The sequence below is a fragment of the Cervus canadensis genome, chromosome 16, assembly GCF_019320065.1.
Source record: "Cervus canadensis isolate Bull #8, Minnesota chromosome 16, ASM1932006v1, whole genome shotgun sequence".
NCBI lineage: Eukaryota > Metazoa > Chordata > Mammalia > Artiodactyla > Cervidae > Cervus > Cervus canadensis.
This window is the reverse complement of record NC_057401.1, coordinates 62,184,968-62,209,803: the sequence shown is the minus strand read 5'-3', so window position 1 is coordinate 62,209,803 and position 24,836 is coordinate 62,184,968. Positions and strand designations below refer to the sequence as shown.

Below are 24,836 nucleotides of genomic sequence, written 5' to 3'. Positions count from 1 at the left end.
AATTACCACTTAAAACAGTTTTCAGATTTAATACATGATCTGCTTTAATGAATAAAAAAATCTAATTCTCCCTTTAATTCTGTTGGAAATTAAAAATATTCAGAATGACTGAAAGCAATGGGGTAAGCCATTTCTCATTTTTAAATGTTACTTTCTAAAAGAAATCAGTTTTTCTAGATAAGATAATCTCAACCCCATAACTCCTCAGCTGAAATCATCTGAATTTTAAAATGTTAGAATTTTGTTCTTCTTGCTGTTTTAATTAATAGTGCTATTTTTATACTAGGCAACTGTAATTATTTAGTCTTATTACTTAGAGTTCTCAAGTTTCACCAGTTTCTTGGCTCATAAAGTTTCTCTTATCCTCTCTTTTGTTTGAATTTATTTTTCTTTGTTTCACTGTGGAAACATTCAAATTTCCATGTCATTATACCTGTATGGGGGTTGCATTTTCTGAGTTATGTGTGCCTGAAAACCAGTGTACATTTACGAATGGCAGTTTGACTTGGTGTACAAATTGAACTGCAAAATACTTTTCTGAGGTATTTTTAAGATTCTGCTCTACTGTTTTTTAACATCTGGTGTTGATTATAAGACACGCAAATCTGACTTGTCCCACGGCAATTATCCTAGTTTTTTTCTTCTTTCCAGAAGCTTTTAGAATTTCTCTCCTTCTTCTTAATACTGACATGTTAGCAGCACAGAAATGAGTCCAACATGAATATCTAGACTGACTGTCATTGAATAAACAAAGAATTAGGCCCATAACTCAAGTGTTTTATCATTTCCTTATTTTTTTCAGTATAAAGATGGCATTTGAAGCATATTGGAAAGGTGAAAAAGCTCAACGAGTGGGTGCCTCATGAGCTGACTGAAAATAAAAACATTGATATTTTGAAGTGTCATCTTCTCTTATTGAATGGAACAACAACAAACCATTTTTCAATTGGACTGTGGGACGAAAAATGGATTTTATAGGACAACTGGCGATAACCAGCTCAGTGGCCAGACTGAGAAGAAGCTTCAAAGTACTTCACCAAGTCAAACTTGCACCAAGAAAAGTTCACGGTCCCTGTTTGACGGTCTGCTGTCCATCTGATCCACTATAGCTTCCTGAATTCTGACAAAACAATTACTTCAGAGAAGTATGCTCAGCAAATTGACGAGATGCAAGGAAGACTGCAGTGCCTGCAGCCAGCACTGGTCAACAGGAAGGGCCCAATTCGTCTCCACAATAACTCCTGATCATACAACCAATGCTGCAAACGTTGATGAACTGGGCTACGGAGTTTTGCCTCATCCTCTGTATTCAACTGACCTCTTGCCAACCAACTACCCCTTCTTCAAGCATCTTGACAACTTGTTGCAGGGAAAACACTTCCACAATCAGCAGGATGCAGAAAATGCTTTCCAAGAGTTCCTCAAACCCCGAAGCATGGATTTTCATGCTACAAGAATAAGCAAACTTATTTCTCATTGGCAAAAACATGTAGACTGTAATGGTTCCTTTTGTGATCAACAGAGATGTGTTAGAGCCTAGTTGTAATAATTTAAAATTCACAGTCCCAAACTGCAACTACTTTTGTACCAATCTGATAGTAAATATATGTGTATTTGTATAAATGGGGGATATAAGTGTACGTACACACACATTTATTGAGAACATGCCCTTGCTCAGTGATAATAAAAACGTACAATATGACCAAAATTCTAAAGAGGTAGGTAAAGTCATTATTCCACTGCTATGTCTGATTATTTGTGTTCCCCTGGTATTCATATATTGAAATCCGTCCCCCTGGTATTCATATATTGAAATCCGTCCCTCTGGTATTCATATACTGAAATCTGTCCCCCTGGTATTCATATACTGAAATCCGTCCCCCTTGTATTCATATGTTGAAGTCCGTCCCCCTGGTATTCATATACTGAAATCCATCCCCCTGGTATTCATATATGGAAATCCTCGCCTCCACATGACAAAGTGGCCTGTACTGGGGCGGGTGATTAGGTCATGAAGGCAGAGTTCTCACAGCTGGGATGAGTGTCCTTATAGAATAGACTCCAGAGAGTTCCTTTCATCCACATGAAGAAACTAGGAGAAGTGAGCTGTCTGCAACCCGATTTGGGTCTGCACCAGAATTTGATCATGCTGGCTCCCGAAACCTGGACTTCCACTTCCAGGACCACAAGCAACAAATTTCTTCTGCTGTTTACAAGCCACTCCACTCACGGTATCTTGTTAGAGCAACTTGACTGGACTCACACACACACACCCATTGTACAGATGAAGAAACCAAAGACCAGAAAGGTTATACAACTTTCCCCGAGTCAGGCGGGGATCAAGGGGTGTCAAAGGATTCGAAACCAAGTGAGGAACCACAGCCACACTCACCGTTGGGTAATGCCGCCTCTCACAAACAGCTCGAAGAACAGCTGCTAAAGGGCGCTGCATTATTAAGCAGCTCCTCGTGTTTACGGGCTCAGCTTTGCCCTGATACTAAGCGTGCCTTTCAAGGATTAACATGGCATGAATCTGATGAGGGCAGGGCGCGGCAGCAACACAAACTCGGGAGGTGGCGGTGGGAACGGCCAATGTAAACACAGCAGAACAGCTGGCTTTACGGGAGAAGCAGAGGAGAAAGCACAGAGAAGGGGGATTTAAACGTGGGCTGAGGGTGAGGTGGGGAGAGCCACTAACAGAAAGAGAAGGTGACAAACAAGTGTGGTCTGGGGAAAAATGGCATCCGGTTCCATTCTGAGTCCGTGGTGTGAATGAAAAGGAGCCTACAACCCAAGGAAAGAGGGAGGCAGGAGGAGTGTGCTGAGAGCCATCCATCGGAGGGAATGACTGAAAACGTGTGATAAGCTGAAAGCTGAGCGGCACAAACGTGGAGAAAAGACGCCTCCGTGTCTGTGATGAACAGGCACGTGGGCTTGGTGGGTAGGACAGAAAGAGTGTCCACCAAAAAACGGGGCGAGAGAAAAACAGGTCAGGATCCCACGTGGGACCAGCTGACAGGCACCAACAGAGACGGTTTTTGTTTTCTCCTCCCTGGAGGGAAATAAGTGACTCTGAGGACATGTCTGATAGCATTTGATTTCAAATTTCTCATCTCTCCAGGGTGCTCAGGGCCGGTGCACTGGGACGACCCTGAGGGATAAGATGGGGAGGGAAGTGGGAGGGGGGTTCAGGATGGGGGACACATGTACACCCATGGCTGATTCATGTCCATGTATGGCAAAAACCACCACACTATTGTAGAGTAATTAGCCTCCAATTAAAATAAATTAATTAATTTTTAAAAAATTTCTCATCTCTATTCACAGGGTACCTGATGAAGAAAAGCTGAACAGTGAGAAAGGACGGAACTTTCTCTGAAGCATCAGGAAAGTAACTTTTCCAAATCTTTTCTCAGCTGGAGCGTTGTATTAGCCATTTCTTCCTTAATTATAGAAGACCATTCAGCCCAGCACTCTCTCTTTCACCAATAAAGAAAGATAGCAAGACACGAAATGATTAAACTCATCATTCTCTAGAGAAAATACTCATAAAATATCTTAGAATTGGTATTTCTCTTTTCTGGCTTGATAATATGTTTGATTTGTCCCCTGGAGCCTAGTCTCTTATTTTTCATTTCTCAATGAAATAAAGTAAAAGCATGATGTCATCAAAGGCAGAAGATGCTAATTTAAATGATTTACATGTAATAATCTACATGCCAATTTACATGGGAAATGATAGGAACACTTTTCATGAACACATATAAAAAGCAAACTTTATTTAAAGGCAAGCTTAAAATTAGTTTTCATTATTCATCGGCACCTCTAAGACATCTCTCAATTCTCTCTGCTATAGAAGTTGTCCCATTTTAGGTTCATGTATATCAGCTGATGAAGTCCATTGCTCTTTAATGAAAGGATCCCCCTCTGTTTTTTTCAGGAAGCATTCAAAATTCTGCTCACAGCTTTTCAAAAAGCTCACTTATCTGAAAGTGTTACTTCTTCAGAGCCCAAGTTTTGAGCTCCTCTCTGCCCCTTTTAAAGAGTAGAATCTGTTGTTGACATTTGTGCTGACCCACACTTCAGAACACCCACTCCTAAGTATTCCCCCTAAACACTTTTTCTTCAACTTGATAATAAAATTCACCAGGAGAGATCTGAAATAGTAATTATGTTCAGTGCTGTATTCATCAACGTCAAAATCTAACACTGTTTCAAAGATTCATTATTCTGCAAATTGTTATCACAGTTGTAAGCATGAGCCAAGCATTTCAATACAGGCTGGCTTAAATGCATGCTCTTCAGCAGATCGGGATCAACGTAACAGATGGGTGGTTTCACGCTTGTATTTTATCTCTGACATAAAATTGCATCATTCATAACACACACACAAACACACACACACAATCTGTGTGTGTGCTCCCTACTGGAAAGATGTTGATCCCTTCTATGACAATGAGATTAAAACAACACACATTCATAGTGACACCTCAGCCAAAATTGTACTAGAAACTTTTGGGGAGAGGCATATGGGCCTGGAAGGACAGGAAATGGCAGAGTTTTGCTGTTTACTCTTTCTGAAGATTTAGTGCGGTCAAATATTACTTCCCTGAATAATCATGTAAGCAAGCCTCATAACAGAAAGACGCATCTGACAGCATCAGGGTTTGTTCAGAGCTGACTCATAAGAACACTTAACCTGCAGAGAGTTCAGAAGAGACAGAAGGAAAGATGTGTGAATGGTGAATCAAGATGGTGTGTGATGGATCACTCAGGAGTCCAGGGCTTGCTATAAATTGTTGAGGATCCTGTTTGGGGACCAGCGGTAATAACCAAGTTAAACCAACTACTTCCATGTAGCTACATAACTAATACGTGCATGATAAAGGTTGAACTTAGAGAAGACAGGAAGTGGGGAGGGAGAAAGAGAGCATAGGACACACCGATGTGTCTTGTCAGCTGGTGCGTAACAGCACGTGCCCGGGCAGGTGACTCAGTGGTAAAGAATCCGCCTGCCACTGCGGAGGATGCTGGAGACGCGGCTTTGGTCCCTGGGCTGGGACAATCCCCTGGAGGAGGGCATGGCAACCCACTCCAGTATTCTTGCCTGGGAAATCCCATGGACAGAGGAGCCTGGTGGGCTACAGTCCATAGGGTTGAAAAAGAGTCGGACATGACTGATTGATTGACCTGAGAACTGGCCTACTCCATGCAGGGAATTGTGCCAGGTTCTATGAACATAAGGAAAAATAATGAAATAATAGACAGCCTTTGCCACCAAAGAAGTCACAGTCAGGTTTCAGGAGTGGGCCCCAGGCAGGCCTGCTAGAAGGGTGATGACGCCTTTGGGAAATTCACCCACGTCATTTTACCTGGTGGTGAAGGCAGCTGCCACGATGGTGGCCACGTTCTGACTCCTGACAGATGGATGGGAAGGGTCATTGAGAGCAGCCCAGGCAAGGACGCCTTCATGGGTGGCACCCTGCATCATGTGACTGGACTTTGCATTTTGTTTTAATGCACCTCTCTTCCTCCAAACATTGGATCTTGTCTCGGAGTGACAAAGATGTCACACGATTAGCTAAAAGTTGTCCAAAGAATGGTCATTTCCTTCAGGGCTGAGATGCCTGCAAGGTCTGGGGCCTTAGATCTCATCTGATTGGTCTGAGCTCATTCTACAGTCAATGATAAAATATTCCTGCTTTTATTCTACACCACTATCCTAGAGAATGAAGTCATCTGGCATGTGCTGTGTGTGTGCTAAGTCGCTTCAGAGGTGTTTGACTCTGTGTGACCTTATTTATTGTAGCCCGCCAGGCTCCTCTGTCCATGGGATTCTCCAGGCAAGAATACTGGAGTGGGTTGCCATGGCTTCCTCTAGGGTATCTTCCCAACTCTTCCCAGGGGATTAAATCCATGTCTCTTACATCTCCTTCAGTGGCAGGTGGGCTATTTACCACTAGTGCCACTTGGGAAGCCCTCGTTGTTTCTATTTGGGTTCAAAACTTTCTAGTAGCCATCACCAGAACAAGAACCAGCATACACAGGACACTCCAGAGTGATTAGTAATGTACTCCAGCAACTGAGCTCCTCTCTAGAAAAATCAATCAATTCCTCTGCCCACCCCTTCCTGAGAATCGAAAATTCAGAATAAAAGAAAGACACTCTGGGGAAGCTATATGATACAAGACAACCTACTAACGGCTTAAAATGGACTGCCAGAGATGTCACAGTAAGATACGTAATACACTACTGCTTTCCATCTTGGGCAAAGAAAGTCTTGACTGGGGGCTTCCCAAGTGGTCTAGTGATTAAGAATCCACCTGTCAATGCAGGGGACATGAGTTCGATCCCTGGTCCAGGAAGATTTCACATGCTGGAGACCAACGAAGCCTGCACACCCCAACTACTGAAGCCCGCATGCCCTAGGCCCATGCCCTGCAACCAGAGGAGCCACCTCAGTGAAAAGCCCACATACCGCAACGAAGAGTAGCCCCCGCTCACACAGCAATGAAGACCCAGCGCAGCCCAAAATTAATTAATTGATTTTAAAAAGTCTTGGCCAGTTATAATAATTAATCAAGGATTTTTAATTAATTAAATATATGCAAATACCTACTTATATCATGGCAGTGAAAGAAAGAAAGTGAAAGTGAAAGTCTTAGGCGTGTCTGATTCTTTGCAACCCCATGAACTATACCATCCGTGGAATTCTCCAGGCCAGAACATTGGAGTGGGTAGCCTTCCCGTTCTCCAGGGGATCTTCCCAACCCAGGGATCAAACCCACGTCTCCGGTAATGCAGGCAGATTCTTTACCAGCTGAGCCACAAGGGAAGCCCAAGAATACTGGAGTGGGTAGCCTATCCCCTCTTCAGCGGATCTTCCCGACCCGGGCATTGAACTGGGGTCTCCTGCATTGCAGTAGAAAAGCTAAGCGGTAAAACAGGAGCACTCTTGGCCCCTCTTTCCTGCTAGGCGTGTCAAAGGAGCCGTCAGTACTCACAGCTGCCCTTGCTCACCTTCTGCTCAATATAACCCTCTGCCCCGGTGACAGGCAGGTTGCCAGGACTAGTGGTCACTTCTCCACACGCTGCCCTCTGAGACTCACCTTTGGACCAAGTTGAATGCTGGCCCCTAAACTCCCTCCTTTGGCTTCAACTGAACCACACTCTCTGGCCTTACTCTCACATAATGGGTGATCTTTTTCAGTGAATGGCTCCCTGTTTTCCTCTTATTTCTTCTCAAATACTGGTGTGCTTTGGGGATTGGTCCTGGTTCATTTTTGTCTTTTCTAACCCTAACCTCTCCCTAGAGACTCTCATTTTGTCCTTTAAAGGCCGACTATACACTGATGACTTCCACATTTACATTTTTGGCTCTGGATTTTATTTACAACTGCCAGCGTGGCGTCTCCTCTTGGACACAGACCAGGGATCTCAAACTTAACTGTTCAAAACTCATCTTTTGATTTCTACACCACTCCCAACCCCCAACCAACATCACTCCCAAAGACCCCGAAATCTAAGAAGTGGCACACCAACCATGATCCAAGGGCTGGAATTTTCATTTAGGAATTTTTCTTGATTATTTTATTTTCTTCTCACCCGACATCTAATCCAACAGTGATCTATACTGGTTTCATTTCATAGTAAGTCCTGAATATGTCCACTCTGATCCAAGCTCTTCCTAGCTCAGGTCTGCACTATCGCTAGAGCTTTCAGGAGGTCACCCAGCCTGCACTTCCACCTCAATCCATTCTCCGTCAGTTGCCAGAGGGATCCTTTAAGAATATTAGTCAGAAAACCATAATTCAAAAAGATACATGCACTCCTGCGTACACAGCAGCACCAGTCCCAGTGGCTAAGACACGGAAACAATCTAAACGTCCACTGACAGGTGAATGACAAAGATGTGTACATATATACACAGTGGAATATTACTCAGCCATAAGAAGAATGAAATAAACCCATTCGCAGCAACATGGATGGACCTAGAGATTATCATACTAAGTGAAGTGAGCCAGACAAGGACAAATATTGTATGATATCACTTATATCAGGAATCCAAAAAGTGATGCTAACGAACTTATTTGCCAAACAGAAACAGACTCACAGACATAGACACCAGACTTGTCGTTGCCCAGGAAGGGGAGGGGGATGGGGGAGGGAAGGACGGGAATTTGGGATTAGCAGATGCAAACTAGTATATATACCTATATTAAGGGATGGTCCTGCGTATAGCACAGGGAGCGACGTTCAACATCCCTAGATAAATCATAACGGGAAAAATAAAAGAATGTCGATATGACCGAATCACTCCTCTGCACGGCACCAACTAACACAGTGCTGTAAATCAACTACACTTCAATTAGAAGAAAAGATACACATAATGTTAGCCAGTTCCTGTCACCACCTTACTCAAAACGCTTCTGTAACTTTCCACTCCACGTCTAATAAAGCCCCAAGTCCTTCACTCACCTTGCGAGGCCCAGTATGTGGTCCGGCATCTAGCTCCTGTCTCCCCCTCCACTCTCCTCTCTTACCCGACAATCCCACTGACTTCTGTGTCCCCCAAACAGGCCAATCTGGTTCCTGAGTCTGGGCCTTTGCAGGCCTACTCCTGCTGACAGCATTGCTCATCCTGTCCTCACAGGGATGCATCTTCCCGGGATTCATGTTGCAACTCGGCTGCCACGTCCCCAGAGAAGCCCCTGGTTGGCCCCTCCAATGTGTCTCTGTGCTTATCCCACTTAGCTCTGTCACAATATCTTTCTGCATCTTCTCATGAGAATTCTGCCTTCAGACAGTTATGGTCCATCTCCTGCCATTCTAATATAAGCCCAAAGACACAGGGGGGCTTTAGCCTACTACTAAAATACTACTCTGTTCCCTGGGCTAATCCCCTGGCACATGGCAGATAATCAAAGACAAAACTGTGAAATAGAAGTTTTCAGACAACTTAAAAAGGGAAAACTCCAGAGAATAACACCATTTGAAAGCATACACACAGGAACAAAATTCTAAAGCTCCTAACTCATACTTTTCAATTTGTCAGAAACATTGGTGGGTGCCGTGGTTCGGCAAACACAGCCCTAGGGCCGTGCGAGGTATTTTTACCTGTGACTGTGCTCCTGGTGATAAACTATTAAACACAGCAAATCAATCACTTCCCATGCCAGTGAGTTCAAAAAGCCTTCTTCCCCATTATCAGGTATCCTGGGCTACCTGTGATTACGTCTGCAGGAAGCAAGATACGATCGCAATCACAGGAGACTTGACATTTGACTTTGATTTTGAGTTTTCTCTGGTGCCTGACACATACCAGAAGAATGGAGACTGCCACCAGAAGGACTGATTCTGGACTCTTTTTTATTGGGTTTATTTTATTCATGTCAAGTGATGTTGATCCTACATGACTATTTCCATTAGATTATTTTTTGCCTAATATACAGTCTTGTCGGCATCAAAACACTGCATCACAGGGTATAAAAAACAACCAATCTCCAAGGGAAACTGACAACTTTCAGAAGCCAAAAATATCACAACCAGGTGCTCTCCTGAGGGTGCAGCTTCTATTTGTGTGTGTGCGTATCTGTGCTTCTCTAGTGTTATCAACTGGCTTCCCTGCTGGCTCAGTGCTAAAGAATCCACCAGTCAATGCAGGAGATACGAGACACAGGTTCGGTCCCTGGGTCAGGAAGATCCCCCCTGGAGAAGGAAATGGCAACCTGCTCCAGTATTCTTGCCTGGGAAATCCCAGGCACAGGGAAGCCTGGAGGACTACCGTCCATGGGGTCACAAGAGTTAGACACGACTGAGCAACCAAACAACAGTATTATCAACAAAGACTAACCTGTGATGATCTAGAGTAATATAAATGTCCCCCAGGTGCTTCTCCAACAAGACAGGAGGATGGCTTCCTGACCATGGACACTGGATAGGGGTTTTGCTCAAGTGGCTTACAGGGAGGAAATTTCTGGAGGTTTTATTTTACCATATAGCTTTTTCTACTGTGCTAAATCGTTCAGTCATGTCCAACTCATTGAGACTTTATGGACTGCAGCCTGCCAGGCTCCTCTGTCCATGGGATTCTCCAGGCACAAATGCTGGAGTGGGTTGCCATGCCCTCCTCCAGGGGATCTTCCCAACCCAGGGACTAAACCCAGGTCTCCCACACTGCAGGCAGATTTTTTACTGTCTGAGCCCCCAAAGAAGCCCAGCTTTTCTACTGTCATTACACAAAGAGGCATTTGCATATATTTAATTAATTAAAAATCAGCTTGATTAATTACTGTAACTGTATTTTACTTTTTCCGTTTAGAACAGGATGTCTATCTTTTTACAAATGAACACTAGTGCTATTTTGAGCCCCTATTACTAGCCTCCTGCAGTGGCAGTCTTCATTAGGCGTCAAGATTTGACAGTGATTCCAGCTGTCTTCCTCCTCTTTGCCCTTGATCATCAATGTAGAATTGTTGGTTTCTCCTTAAAGGAGCCAGAGTATACATTCACAGCATGGCCCTCGTTGCAGTCTTTGAAAATATGTTCTAATCCCATCCATTCTAACTAAAGGACTCATCAGAAAACATTTCGGGCTTGATGGTTTGAGAGTTACTTACATATTTTTTCTGGAATTCATTTTCATTTCTCATCAAAAGTACCCATAAGCCTCATGGCATAATACACATTGCAACATCCTGAAATATATTACCCTGGTATTTCTCAGTGAGACATAATATCTGAGCTTCGTGAGAACTGAAGCAATCAGTAGGATACAATGCAGTGCAAACTGTGCAAGCAATTCTTGAACTCCATTCTGATGCACTCAAATGGTTAACATCGTGAAGAGAACTCTTTAATGAAATCTCAACCCTTCACTGTTACAACTTCCGAGTAAAACAGGTGCTATCTTGTACATCATTCGAGCTTTCACTAAGGAGTGCTGAGAAAAAGTGGACTATGTCCTCTCCATCAAGGGAATGATGCCTAGAGAAAAGTAGGCAACTCGTCACTTAGTAACACAGAAAGAAGCAGTGACCAAGAATTATACAAGTACAGCTTCTTCAAGGAGGAGATACCAAAGGAAAAACTATACAATCGATTATTAAATAAAACAGATAAAAAGTAGATGGGGGTGGGGCTGGGAGGAAAGTTTCATTAAAGATCTTTGAGGACACAGGTGGGGTCAGCCTATCCAAACCAAACTGTACACACTGTGTGATGTTTTATGTTTCTCATCCTCTGCTCATTGGAAAAGACCCTGATGCTGGGAAAGATCGAAGGCAGGAGAAGGGGATGACAGAGGATGAGATGGTTGGATGGCATCACTGACTCAATAGACATGAGTTTGAGCAAGCTCCAAGAGATGGTGAAGGACAGGGAAGCCTGGCGTGCTGCAGTCCATGGGGTTGCAAAGGGTCGGACATGACTGAGCGGCTGAAAAACATTCTCTGCTGTCTTTGCTGGTCGCATATCCTACCCAAAGGTCAGGGTAACATTTCTACTAAAACTTGCTGCTTTCACGCTTCAGGAACTGCAGTGAGAAAGTCTCACTAGCTTGAACTCTTCTTGAGCTTACCTAATTCGGTTTTTATCAAGAGGCATATACTGTGAGATGCTCCACCCTGGACTCCATGTGCCAACTAAGATGCAGACAACTGGGATAAATGGCAAGTCCTGTAGTGTGGGCAGCTATGTGGTTGCTTCACACCATCCATTCTGCTGGTGAAAAGTAAACTCCGCAACGGAGTGACATGGGGCTGATAAAAAAGGGTTTGGAAGGACTCTCCATCACATGTTCTAGCAGACACAGCAGAACTTCTCTCTGTTCGATCTGTTTGCTTCAAGGGAACTTATTATGGAGAGCACTCAGGGGATGGCATAGCCGGCACCTATCTCTCCCTCCAGCGTCAGTGAGGTCAATGGTTTGGCCCAGGGTGGCAGCTGATTTGTTTAATGTTAGGGCATTATGCCATTAGATATTGCTTTGCCAAAAAAGGTCCATCTAGTCAAAGCTATGGTTTTTCCAGGAGCCATGTATGGATGTGACAGTTTGACGATAAAGAAAGCTGAGCACCAAAGAATTGGTGTTTTTGAACTGTGGTGTTGGAGAAGACTCTTGAGAGTCCCTTGGACTGCAAGGAAGTCAAACCAGTCCATCCTAAAGGAGATCAGTCCTGAATATTCACTGGAAGGACTGATGCTAAAGCTGAAGCTCCAATACTTTGGCTACCTGATGTGGAGAGTTGACTCATTGGAAAAAATCCTGATGCTAGGAAAGATTGAAGGCGGGGGGAGAAAGGGACGAGAGAGGATGAGATGGTTGGATGGTATCACCGACTCAATGGACATGAGTTTCGGTAAATTCCAGGAGTTGCTGATGGACAGGGAGGCCTGGCGTGCTATAGTCCATGTGGTGACCAAGAGTTGGACATGACTGAGCAGCTGAACTGAACTGAACTGAGGGCATTATGTCATGATAATTCAATATGCAAGACCAGCTCATGATCACTTTCTTAACAGGACACCATTTTGAATGCTAGAAAGACTCTGAAATTTGGTAAGAAATTAAGCAGAACAACTTCCATCAGAGGAACTAAGACATGGAGAAGTGAGGGAATTTGACCAAGGTCATACAAAAAGAAAACGTAACCAGGATTCAACTCAGGTGGTCTCCCTACAGGGTCCACCACAGAATGGAAATCCAGCCACAGACAGATTTAACACTGTGGCTTCTTGCGGGAATGACCTTTCATGTGAATTTCTAGCATTCTCATGGGCAACATGGTGCTTACCATGGCAATGCATAACCTAATGATGTCGGATAAGTGTTTGATGATGTTTTATGCTTTCTTATGTAACTAGTAATGGTAAGCAACACAGTTAACTTAAAAAGTCCTTCATGGCTAAGGAAAATCTCTATTCTCAAAGATAACTCCAAAAAACTTAGGCAGAACCAACATGAGAGGCAGAAATATCCACACTTAAGAGCTGAGTGGTCTTGGACAAGTAACTTGACAGTTACTTTGACTTAAGTGGGAAAAGAGACTTAAGTCATAGAGTTCATAAGTATATTAAGAAGATGGGCTGGTTGGCTGAACAATGGACCTGTAAAAAGCACCCTGTTCGACTAATAATCCCCAGAACCCGTGACTAGCAAACCCAGAACTTTGAAGATACAATTAAATTAAGGACCTTGAGATGGGGAGATTTTCCTGGATTATCCATATGGCGGGGAGGCAGGAGGGATAATGAGAGTAGGGAAAAGATGCAAGAGCACAATCAGAGATCTGAGAAGGGGGTGAAGAGAAAGACAAGGCACAGAGAGAGGGGAGAGAGAGACTGGAATCTGTGCTGCTGAATTTGAGGATGGAGGAAGCAGCTAGGACCCAAGGATGAAGAAAGGCTCTAGAAGCTTGAAAAGGCAACTGGATTCTGCTCTCAGAGCCTCCAGGACTCCAGCCTGCCAGTACCTTGACAGAACTCATGAGACTGATTTAGAACCTCTGATCTCTAGAACTATACAATACTGAATTTGTTCTGTTTAAGCCATTGGACTTGTGGTCATTTGTTACAATAGCAATAGGAAACTGATACAAATGTGAAAGAACTAAATAGACAGCCTGGCACATTGAGAGGACTCAAACAAATGCCATTCCTTCTTTTCTCCATTCCCTCATGAAAAGGGACCACAGTTTAGCATCCCAAACCTGAAACAACTCCAACACACTCTACCTAGCATTTTAAATGATTTATGCAATACATCTGGTAATGCCCTAATATTACTGGCTATCATATCAGGATAAAGATGGGTACATTTTTTATCTACCCAACCATGAACACAAAAGGACCACTTGCTTGTTCCACTGAAATCTGCACAATTTTGCCCCCAAGGAAACACAGGAAGCCTACTGGTTCACTAAGCCCCCACAGTGGGGAACAGATTCAGGAATAACACAGTGTCCCCACCTCACTTGACTAGTACTCTCCACTGAAAGGCATATTGTATCATATTCAGTCCACAGGGTGTTTCCAGAAGAAGGCAGGCCACATAAAGATTCTCACAATTACATTACTTGAAAACAAAGACAACATATAAATTGAAGAGTGTTTATTTTCTCTCTATAAAAAAAGCAAACCTAGTTTTCAGTCCTACAGAGGCCACATTTATTTCCACTGCCCCGGCAATTAAGAGAGAGGGTTTCTGTTTTGCCCTGACTCCAGCTCTCATCAATTTCTGAGTGTCTATTACATTCTCCAGGGAGAAACACCTCTGTTGACTGAGGTTTGATAAAGAGCCTCTATTGCACTGACATGGTGCACAAGAAATGACTTTTACTGCAGGATGTGAAACTTAAGACAAAAGTCAAAACACACCACTTTCAGGCCCCAAAGGCGGCTTCAGTACTAATTGAGTGCATTAAGTTTCTCACTTACTAAGAAAAAAAAAATAGTGTTTATCCATGAGGGCATTTTTAGGGCAAGAACACAAATACTGAGAAAATCTCTGCTAACATTTTTCATTCCTTCTTCTCCTCAAATCTCAGAGTACAAATAGCCATGTTGTTCAAAAATGGTTTTGATCACTAGATTTTCCTCATTTGCATCTAGGGGAAAAAAAGCACAAAATCTGAAGAAAAGAAAGTACAGAGCTGAGTGATTTTGAAAAGACTGCAGAATCCCTAGACCCTTCCCAGTAATCTCAACTATCTGTTGGTAACCCCTAGCAGGGCTGCAGAAGGACCAGCTTCCTGGGCTCACAGGACATCTGCCCTCTTCCCCAAGGTCTAAGCGTGGCAGGGGCGAAGCTGTGAAAGGCGCCCAGTAACTATTCAAAATGGCGGCCCTCAGCCCAGGAGCGTCAACTCATTCTGTGGTAACTGCAGATACAACCTTAAAATGGATGCCATAGATTTTACCCAAATGGGGGCTGAAACAAATCATCTTGCAGCTACTGAGCACACCCCTTACCCCTGAATGAAGCACTCTCAAGGACACTGTTGTTTGCCTCAGTGACTACGAAGGAAGCAAATATACAATATACATATAACATATACAGATATCTATCTATAGCTATAGACAAAGATATATATACAGAGAGAGATAGATATCTGAATCACTTTGTTATACTCCTGACACAGCGCTGTAAATCAACTATACTTCAAGAAAATTTAAAAAAGAAATGTTTTGTGGCAACAGACAGACAAGAAATGACATGTGGAATCCTCGGACCTTAATTTGGTCTGCGGCCACACCAGTGTCGAGGTCTCGGAGGCCACTCTTCTGTATGAAGGGCACCTAGCTTGCCATTGGCTAATTTTTATTTGTTTCCTTAAATCTATACATTCATACCTTACTGATTTTATTAACTATGGGATTTTTTTCATTCCCACTTAATTACACGCTGGTCTGAAAAAAACAAAAGAAAACTATGGGCATTTAGAACAAATTTTCCAAAATCTTAACAAAAGTACTGCATTATGGGCCTCAGACCCTGAGAGCTGACTCCCAACTTTGGTAGCAAAATTCATACATTGTGTCAAATTATATTTTATTAAATAAACATCACTGGAAGGACTGATGCTGAAGCTAAACCTCCAATCCTGTGGCCACCTGATGCAAACGGCCAACTCATTGGAAAAGACCCTGATGCTGGAAACGACTGAGGGCAAAAGGAGAAGAGGGTGGCAGAGGATGAGGTGGTCGGATAGCATCACGGACTCAGTCGGCATGAACTTGGGCAAACCCCAGGAGACAGTGAGGGACAGGGAGGCCTGGGGCGTTGCAGTCCATGGGGTTGCAAAGAGTCGGACACAACTTAGTGACTGAACAACAACAACAAAGTATAAGTTCTTCTTTTTCTTCAAAGTGTCCCTTTTCTCCTTACATATTTAAAAAAAGATCCTTGACTCTTTTTCCTAGAACTTGTAAATAGATGCCCTAATAGTATCTCCCGCGATGGTCCCATAAAGTCTGTAACATGAGATGTGCCTCACTGGTCTAGTTCTGGAGCCACGTAAGGTCAGAGCATGGCCTTTCTGACCACACGGACCCACAGATCAACATGACAAGGGATGACACCTGCTCTTGGCCGCTCAAGGTCTCTTCATGGAAAGAGGCAGTATAGAAAAGGTCAACAGCCTGACTTAGTGTTCTATCAAAGCTGGTACTATAAATATTAGGTTATGTAATCCGCTGACTTGGAATTTCAGTTCTTCCTAACCTTGGCGAAGGTGATGGAAAAGAAAGTTAAATATGACTGGCAGGACCAAACTTATCCCGTCACCACTGTTTGAAAGAGGAAACTGTCTACCCTAAGTCACTTGAACTCTGTAGAGGGAACAATTGTGAACACTGAGTGCTGTGTGTTGAAACTACAGAATTTTCTAGAACCTAGATTTGAACCATTACTGAACGTGGATAAGTGCACAGTATATGAAGTGGTACTGGTTAACTGTCCCATGTTAACAACTATCTATTTCTCTTAATGCAATCCAGAATTTGATATACTTAGAGACCAAAGAAGTAAACTGTAATTACTGAATACTTTTACTATACATGTTGCAAAACAAAATGTTTTTAAAACAAACCATGAGATTTGCTAATATCAGTGAGAAAGCAATATTTACAGCCACACCCCAATGCCTAGAATCACGCCCTCCACAATCTAGGTGCTCAATTAATATTTATTGGATGAACAAACAGAACTCCCTGTTTTCAAAAAGGAGTACAATTACTATTCATCAGTTCATACACAAATAAAAAAAAGTCTAGTATCAGTATCTAAGGGATTGTTTTTGCTCTCACCACCATAATACATTTTAATGAAATTATATAAAATGGACTAAATACAATTTAACGAATAATAGTGACACAATTATGTGCCAAATACTGATGAATGCACTCAGAGAAGGGACTGTGGGTTTCACACTAGACAGTCATGTTAACCATCATCTTTAGAGATGGAAACTGGGTTCCTGCTGATAAATTTGAAAACTCAAGGGCAAAAAGAAAACTTTTCACGTGGATCTTCTGCTGAGACCTGAAGTTAAATGTGTCAAGTACAGGACCCCCTCTTGGTTTCCCCTCCAAAGCAGGCCTGCTTCATCTGCTGGCCACCATCCTGGATGAGACCACGTGGCTTTGCTCCTTACCGCCCTGATTTAGCTCCATTTCTTATATTTACAGTCTGTCATCAGAGCCTATGTATTCTCCTAATGTATGTGTCCACATATCACCCACAGCAATGACTGTAGGACAGCCCCTGACAGCACAACTAGTTCCCTACCAGACCCTCCCCCCCCGCAACTCCAATCATCTCCCTCAAGGACAAGTTCAAGCATCTCATCTCATTTAATCATCTCATCCCATTTCAACATCCCAGGTGGAAAACAGGCACTATATGAAGTGTTGTTGATGGCACAGGCAGATTTCAGCTGGGACAAACCCTGCCCACAAACACTATCACAGAGAAATGTGCTGTAACCAACAGTGAGTGTCTTACCCAAGTGTCACTGTAACAATCATCATTCTGTCATCAGAGCCTATGTATTCTCCTAATGTATGTGTCCACATATCACCCACAGCAATGACTGTAGGACAGCCCCTGACAGCACAACTAGTTCCCTACCAGACCCTCCCCCCCGCAACTCCAATCATCTCCCTCAAGGACAAGTTCAAGCATCTCATCTCATTTAATCATCTCATCCCATTTCAACATCCCAGGTGGAAAACAGGCACTATATGAAGTGTTGTTGATGGCACAGGCAGATTTCAGCTGGGACAAACCCTGCCCACAAACACTATCACAGAGAAATGTGCTGTAACCAACAGTGAGTGTCTTACCCAAGTGTCACTGTAACAATCATCATTATCATTATTATTTGAATTTCCCCAGCCATGTGTGGATGGTGGCTGATGTAGCTGTCAGCATGTGGGTGATCCTGGGGGAGGGGGCTGGGTTTGAGTCTGAAGATGCCATTTCTGCTCTTTGGTTTACGATTCAATCCACTGGGCATACAGCCCAAAGCTGGGCGGGCAGGACAACCAGACGGCTACCCTGCTTTCCTGCTGATGCCTGTGCGTGGATGCCTGTGAGCACCCTCGCCATTAGCAGTGACAACATCATCCCAGTAACATCTCAGATAACGTGGGAGTAAGACCGCACGTGTATTTTACCTGCTGACGTTTTTCAAACTCCAACTTGATCCGGGACTTGATGCAGTTGCACGTGTCCTGATAGGTCTGCTGCAGAGCAAGCTCCATGAGATGCTTGTGGTACGCCCCCGCCAGGTTCCCACAGATGAAGATGATCACGTTGGCCAGGATCTGAGGACACAAAGAGCCACTCAATAGGGTGAGCATTTATCGTTTACGAACACAACAACACAAGGTACATGGGCAACAGTCTCCAAAGAGATGACTCTGCCCAAGGTTAATTTTATTTCTGTACCAAAACTAACATTTTTATTTACTTAACAAAAATGGGTCCCATCTGCTTCTTGGATCCATGCCCTCTCACAGGTGATTTTGCTGTCCTCCCTTATCTCTGGGCTCAGCCATGTGATTCACTTGGAAGAGAAGCTATGACAAACCTAGACAGCATGTTAAAAAGCAGAGACATTACTTTGCCGACAAAGGTCCATATGGTCACGGCTATGGTTTTCCCAGTAAGTCATGTATGGATGTAAGAGTTGGACCATGAAGAAGGCTGACCCCTGAAGAATTGATGCTTTTGAACTGTGGTGTTGAAGACTCTTGAGAGTCCCTTAGACTTCAAGGAGATCAAACCACTTAATCCTAAAGGGAATCAGTCCTGAATATTCATTGGAAGGACTGATGTTGAAGCTGAAACTCCAATACTTTGGCTACCTGATGCAAAGATCTGACTCATTAGAAAAGACCATGATGCTTGGAAAGATTGAAGGCATGAGGAGAAGGGGATGACAGAGGATGAGATGGTTGGATGGCATCACCGACAGGATGGACATGAGTTGGGTGGACTGCGGAAACTGGTGATGGACAGGGAGGCCTGGCGTGCTGCAGTTCATGGGGTCGCAAAGAGTTGGACACAATTGAGCGACTGAACAACAACAAATGTGATCTGCTACAGCTAATGCAATGTAGGTGGGAGTAACTGAGAGCCAGATCCATCCAAGGTTTAGAAGGTCTGGCATGTTTGGGGTGCCTCTTTTGTATCTCATCAGGAAAAGAACATGCCCTGACCAGCCCACTGGTCCCAGGAAGATGAGGTACCCTTAGAACAGAGACAGGCAGCCAACCCATAGTCCACTACTGTGGGCACTGAGATTTCATGGTTCTTACACAGCGTTATTGTGACACCAGGTGACTGATACAGACTGTCGTCACATGGAACCTGTGTTCACTGAGTCTAGAGAAGGGATAGTCCCCATTATCTAGTATTTATGTAAGAATATGCTGCTGCTGCTAAGTCACTGCAGTTGTGTCCGACTCTATATGACCCCACAGATGGCAGCCCACCAGGCTCCGCCGTCCCTGGGATTCTCCAGGCAAGAACAATGGAGTGGGTTGCCATTTCCTTCTCCAATGCATGAAAGTGAAAAGTGAAAGTGAAGTCGCTCAGTTGTGTCCGACTCTTCGCGACTCCATGGACTGCAGCCCACCAGGCTCCTCCATCCATGGGATTTTCCAGACAAGAGTATAGGAACCTTTTAAAGAACATCATTTGTTCCTCTGTTGATAAAAACAATTCAGGATCACAAAAATTTGGGGGGAAACAGAAAATACAGAAAAATTGAAAACAACCTATAAATGTCCTGCCCAGGAAGAACACTCAACTGTCCATACGATCTTACTTTAGTGCTTTCACCCTTTGCTTCTGCAAAAGGACCATCTCTTACTTCACTAAAGATTCTGCAAACTGTGTCACTGCTGGGTTTGCTTTGAAGAACAGCAAGCCAAAGAACGCAGGAACGAGAAGCCCTAACACAAACCAGATGGCCCAGAGACAGGAGAACTGTCTCTCTCCTTATTGGGTGCAGCGGAAATAATAATAATAATAACCATGCTTATCTATGAGAGCTTCTTTTTTTTCCTTAAAAATGCCATCAAACAAAGATGCAGACATTTTAGGAAGTCAGTTCCTCCAAAATAAGAACCAAATGGAAGCAACGGAATTGAATGAAGCCATCCTCAGTGCCCTGGGCTCCCCAGCAGGGAGTACGAAAGGGGTGTCTCTGTTACCAGTGACCCAGTGCCCTGGCAGCTTTGCAATGTCAAGGTTCTTCAGGAAAAGCCTTCTTTTGGTCATTTGTTCTTTAGTCTGGGCAATGGATGTGGCATTGCTTCAAACAACATGTAATTCCAACCCTCCATGGCTACGATAACCGGAAAGAATGCATTTATGGATTTTTATTCAGATATGCAAAGGAAATGCTTAAGAAATAAACAGCTAAGCGTTTTAATGCCAAGTAGTTATGGCATTTCTCTTCTGATGGAAAATTTAATCAAATTACAAGCATTTTCCTGACACCTGCTTTCATCCTAAAGTTCCATATTCTAAGGTTAATAGAATTAGTCCTGGTATTTTAACAACTACACACATTTACAAATGTGATTGATGTCTCAGAGCATTTTTCTTTCAAAAGGGTGCATTCATATTATGACTCTAGGAAACCTAGGGCACAAGGAAGTGATGCGGTTGAGATTTTCTTTTCAAAACTAATATCACAGCATTTTGTTTCCTAGAAGACTGTTAAGCAGAAGACACAGTAAAAAATCCTATTTCCACAATGTTGGATTGATTTCATAACATCATACTGTCTTGATGCTTTCTTTGATCTGATTGCTTCATTTAGCTACGTTCACATCTGTCAGAAAATAGGAAGGGAAACTTGGCCTCTCAAGGGATGTCGTGAAGAAAATAAATTGTTTAAGTAATAACAGCAGTCTGGGTTTTCCCTGAAGATGCAAACTAGGCCTTGAAATGGAGCGTGACCCATGCTCCAGAGTCTGCGCAAACTGGACTCCACCCACTCGTTACAGAGGCCGGGTCCTCTGTCACTTTCCACATCCCGGTCGTCACTTGATGTGCGTAGGGCAGGAGTCATCAGCATTTGTCTGTGATTCTCAGGAGATGCATAAACCACCAGTCCTGTGCTGGTGGGAAGGCTGGTATCTACCAGCAAACTGGTTCTGCTTCTTTCATAGTATCATCATTGATCTTCCAAACATACCTCATTTCATCCTTGCAAGAGTCCATAAAGTAAAACACCCAGGAGGGTGGCCCCTCTTGTTATTTCATCTTATAGGTGAAGAAACAAAGTTCTAACATATTCAGAGACCGGAGGGCAGGCTCCTGAAGGCTCTCAAGGATTGCCCTGGACCATTGCCATAAGACCAAATTTGGCTTAAATAAAACATGGCCCCAGGAAACGAGTCAGGACAGGTTCACCCAACGCAATTCAACTCTACTTGGGTGCGGGGAAGGTGATTCTGAAGAATTTCCAAAGAGACCTGTGGAAGCGCTGAAAGCAGCTAACACGGTTTTCCTTTACAGAGCATTTGCATTTGATGCTATAAAGCGCCTCCATCATTTAAGGTCCTTTTAAGCGGCTGCAGTTTGGAGACCACGCTGTGGTCCACAGAGCATGTGATTGTGATGCTGGAGTTGTTGGTGCGTCCATGTACTCTCAGAGTAAAGTAACAGAAGTGAGGCTGTTTCTAACTGGGTCAGGTGACCAAAGAAGAATGAGCTGAGCAGTGTTCTTCCTTTTTGATAAATTAACTTTTATTGGAGTAAGGTTGCTTTACAATATTGTGTTAGTTTCTGCCATACCCCTGCAAAGTGAATTAGCTATTTGTTGCTGTTTAGTTGCTAAATTGTGTCCACTTCTCAGATTCCATAGACTATAGCCCACCAGGCTCATCTGTCCATGGGATTCTCCAGGCAAGAATACTGCAGTGGGTTGCCATTTCCTCTTCCAGGGGATCTTCCCGACCCAGGGATCGAACCCACGTCTTCTGCATTGGCAGGCGGATTCTTAACCACTGAGCGACCTAGGCAGCCCGAATCAGCTATATGCATACACATATCCCCTCTTCTTTGGATTCCCTTCCCATGTAAGTCACCACAGAGCATTGAGTAGAGTTCCCTGTCCCATTCAGTAGGTTCTCACTAGTTAATCTATTTTATCTACATCTGTGTCTTTAATTCCCATGCAGGGTTATTTCACCTGGGAAAAGGACATTTAAGGAAGGGAGCTCACTGTCTTCAAACATTTGAGAAATTATCACAAGGATTTGGTGACCACTCAGGTCCTCTGTGACTGTTTTTAAAGAGTTTTAAAATTGTTCAGTACTCTCATTCTTATCTTAGGTTCAGGGCAGTGAACCTCAGGGTTCACAGAGGTCAGCAGTCAGCGTACATGCCAGCTGAGAGTGGGGTGAGGCTCCTGGTACTGGGGAAGCCCCATCCCTCAAAGCCATGGTTTCTCTATGAGTGAACTGTCCAGGGCCGGGGGAGAAAGGACATCACAGAATTTAAAACAGGTCCTCAGCTTAAAACAAACAGATCATAAATATGCAAAAACACCAATTATAAGTCAAAGGAAAATAAAAGGAATTATAAACTTGATGAACAGAGCTGCAAATGAATATTCAGCAAGCTCGCTGCATCTCGTTTGCAGCAAATTTGGCTTAAATAAAACAATGCTCTCGCTTGGGAGAGAAAATGATCAGATACAATCTCCCTTAACTGAGCTCTCAAACACGACTGCAGAGAATCCCCATCCCATCTCCTTGGTATTTCCTGCAACCCCCAAAGAATTACATTTGCTCTCTGCCCTGGCCTCAGGATCTCTGCTTTTTATCAGTCTCTTGTAGTTTGGTGGCTAAGTCGTGTCCGGCTCTTTGCAACCCCATGGACTGTAGAAGATCAGCCTCCTTTGTCCTTCACTATCTCCCAGAGTTTGCTCAAATTCATATCCTCGGTGATCCATCCGAGGAGCCATCCAATCATCTCATCCCTGCCCCCTTCTCCTCCTGCCCTCAATCTTTCCTGGCATCAGGGTCTTTTCCAGGGACTCGGCTCCTTGCCTCAGTCTTTTAGAGCAGACCAGACCCTCGGTGCTTTGACTAATAACATCCAGCGACTTTCAGATCACGTGTTGGAATCTTCTTCTAATTTAACATCCTCCAGATGAGGAGGAGTAGAGTCAGAAAGGGCTTCCCTGGCAGCTCAGTGGTAAAGCATCTGCCTGCAATGCAGGCAGACATGGGTTTGATCCCTGGTATGGGAAGATCCCCTGGAGAAGGAAATGGCAACCCGCTCCAGTATTCTTGCCTGGACAATCTCAAGCTCTCAAGAGGAGCTTGGCGGGGTGTGTTCCATCGGGTCACAGAGTCAGACATGACTGAGCATGAGCATTGTGAGAGTTAGAAAGTATTATGGGCTGAAAGCGTATACTGGGGGTGGGGGGTCCTTCCCACAGGCATACACTGAAGCCCTACCCCCAGTGTGATGGTGTTAGGGGCTGGGGCCCTTGGGAGAGAATTTGGTTTAGATGAAGTCTTGAATGTCCACCTTTATGATGAGATTAGTGTCCTTATTAAGGAAAGGAAGAGACTCTGTCTGTCTTTCTGCCATGAGAGAAAGGGGGCTGTCCGCCAGGAAGAGGGCCCTCACCAGAAGTGAATCATCGGGCACCTTGGTCTCAGACTTGCCAGCCTCCAGAAATGTAAGCAGTAAGTATCTCTTGTTGGCACCCTCCCCCCAACCCCGCGCCCCCACCTCTGGTGTTTTGTTATGGCAGCCTGAGCTAAGACAGAAAGTTCAGAAGAAAACTGAAAGAGCAATCACCTCAACAATGGTTGTTAATAGGCTTTGGTTTGTTCAACTAGAATTAAAAACTGGGTGTCAAATGCAATTTGATTTCCTATGGAAAAGGGCACTAGCAATAGATAGTACTGTTGGCCATGGTGATTATTTTCATTTTTCTCTTTTCTGTTAGAGCTGTTATTATTAAGTCTTTTTGAAAAGCATACAGTTTTTAAGACTGCATACATCACTTTTGAATTATGCTATTTTTTCAGCTATATTTGGGATAAAGGGCTAAGGCTAAAGAATCTCCTTAGGGTTCAAGTTCAGTATCACAGCTAAGTAAAATTGCAGAGGTGTTTGAGAGTCACTTCCTCGCTCAGCTCATTACAAGCCAATAGAAGAGACTCAAGATCTTGATAGAAAGTTTCTCCCACAATTAAGTCATTGAAAACACGTCTTCCCTAGAAGAAGGGAAAGCTGACTTCACCAGGCAGAAACCCAGACTTGGACGTATCAGCTCAGGGACTGCAAATTTGAAACTGATGGGGAGAAAGCTGGCTTGATTAATAGTTTATAATAATGAAAAGAAGACCAAACATCGAGTTTCCAATATTTAGAACTCAGTGGAAGGAGACTGCTGAAGCCTCCTTCCACGAGATCCGTAGTTCACATTGCTTTGCACATATGTTCTCTTATCCGGTTTGTCCCTGATTTCAAGCTCGTGGAAGAATTTTAACTTTCCGAGCTTAGTTCCTCTCCACCACGGGAAGAGACAAGCAACCAAAGAAACTCTACGGAGGGAGGGACCTGCTACTTCCATAACTCGCAATCCATCTCCAGTCCCCAGAGTGGGCGCAATCATTTCTGTCTTGCTGATTATTCTGCAGGTCATTTCTGCAAAGCAAGGCTCGCCGACAGTTTCCTCCCCACTCCCTGTGTTTTACAGAGCTGGACTGGGAGTTCACCTGTGATTACAAAGCACTTTGTAAAAAAAAAAAAAAAAATATTGTCCAGACTTTGCTTTTTATAAATAATT

General features: G+C 43.7%; 1 protein-coding gene across 3 annotated transcripts in view; it reads right to left on the bottom strand.

Moving 5' to 3' along the window:
• Positions 1-24,836, bottom strand: part of ADCY2 (adenylate cyclase 2) — a 438,654-nt gene that overhangs the window by 197,564 nt on the left and 216,254 nt on the right. For all 3 annotated transcript variants that reach the window (XM_043488503.1, XM_043488504.1, XM_043488505.1), the window contains exon 4: positions 18,178-18,327. In XM_043488503.1, coding sequence (XP_043344438.1) covers positions 18,178-18,327 — 150 coding nt within the window. The remainder of the gene's footprint in view (positions 1-18,177; positions 18,328-24,836) is intronic.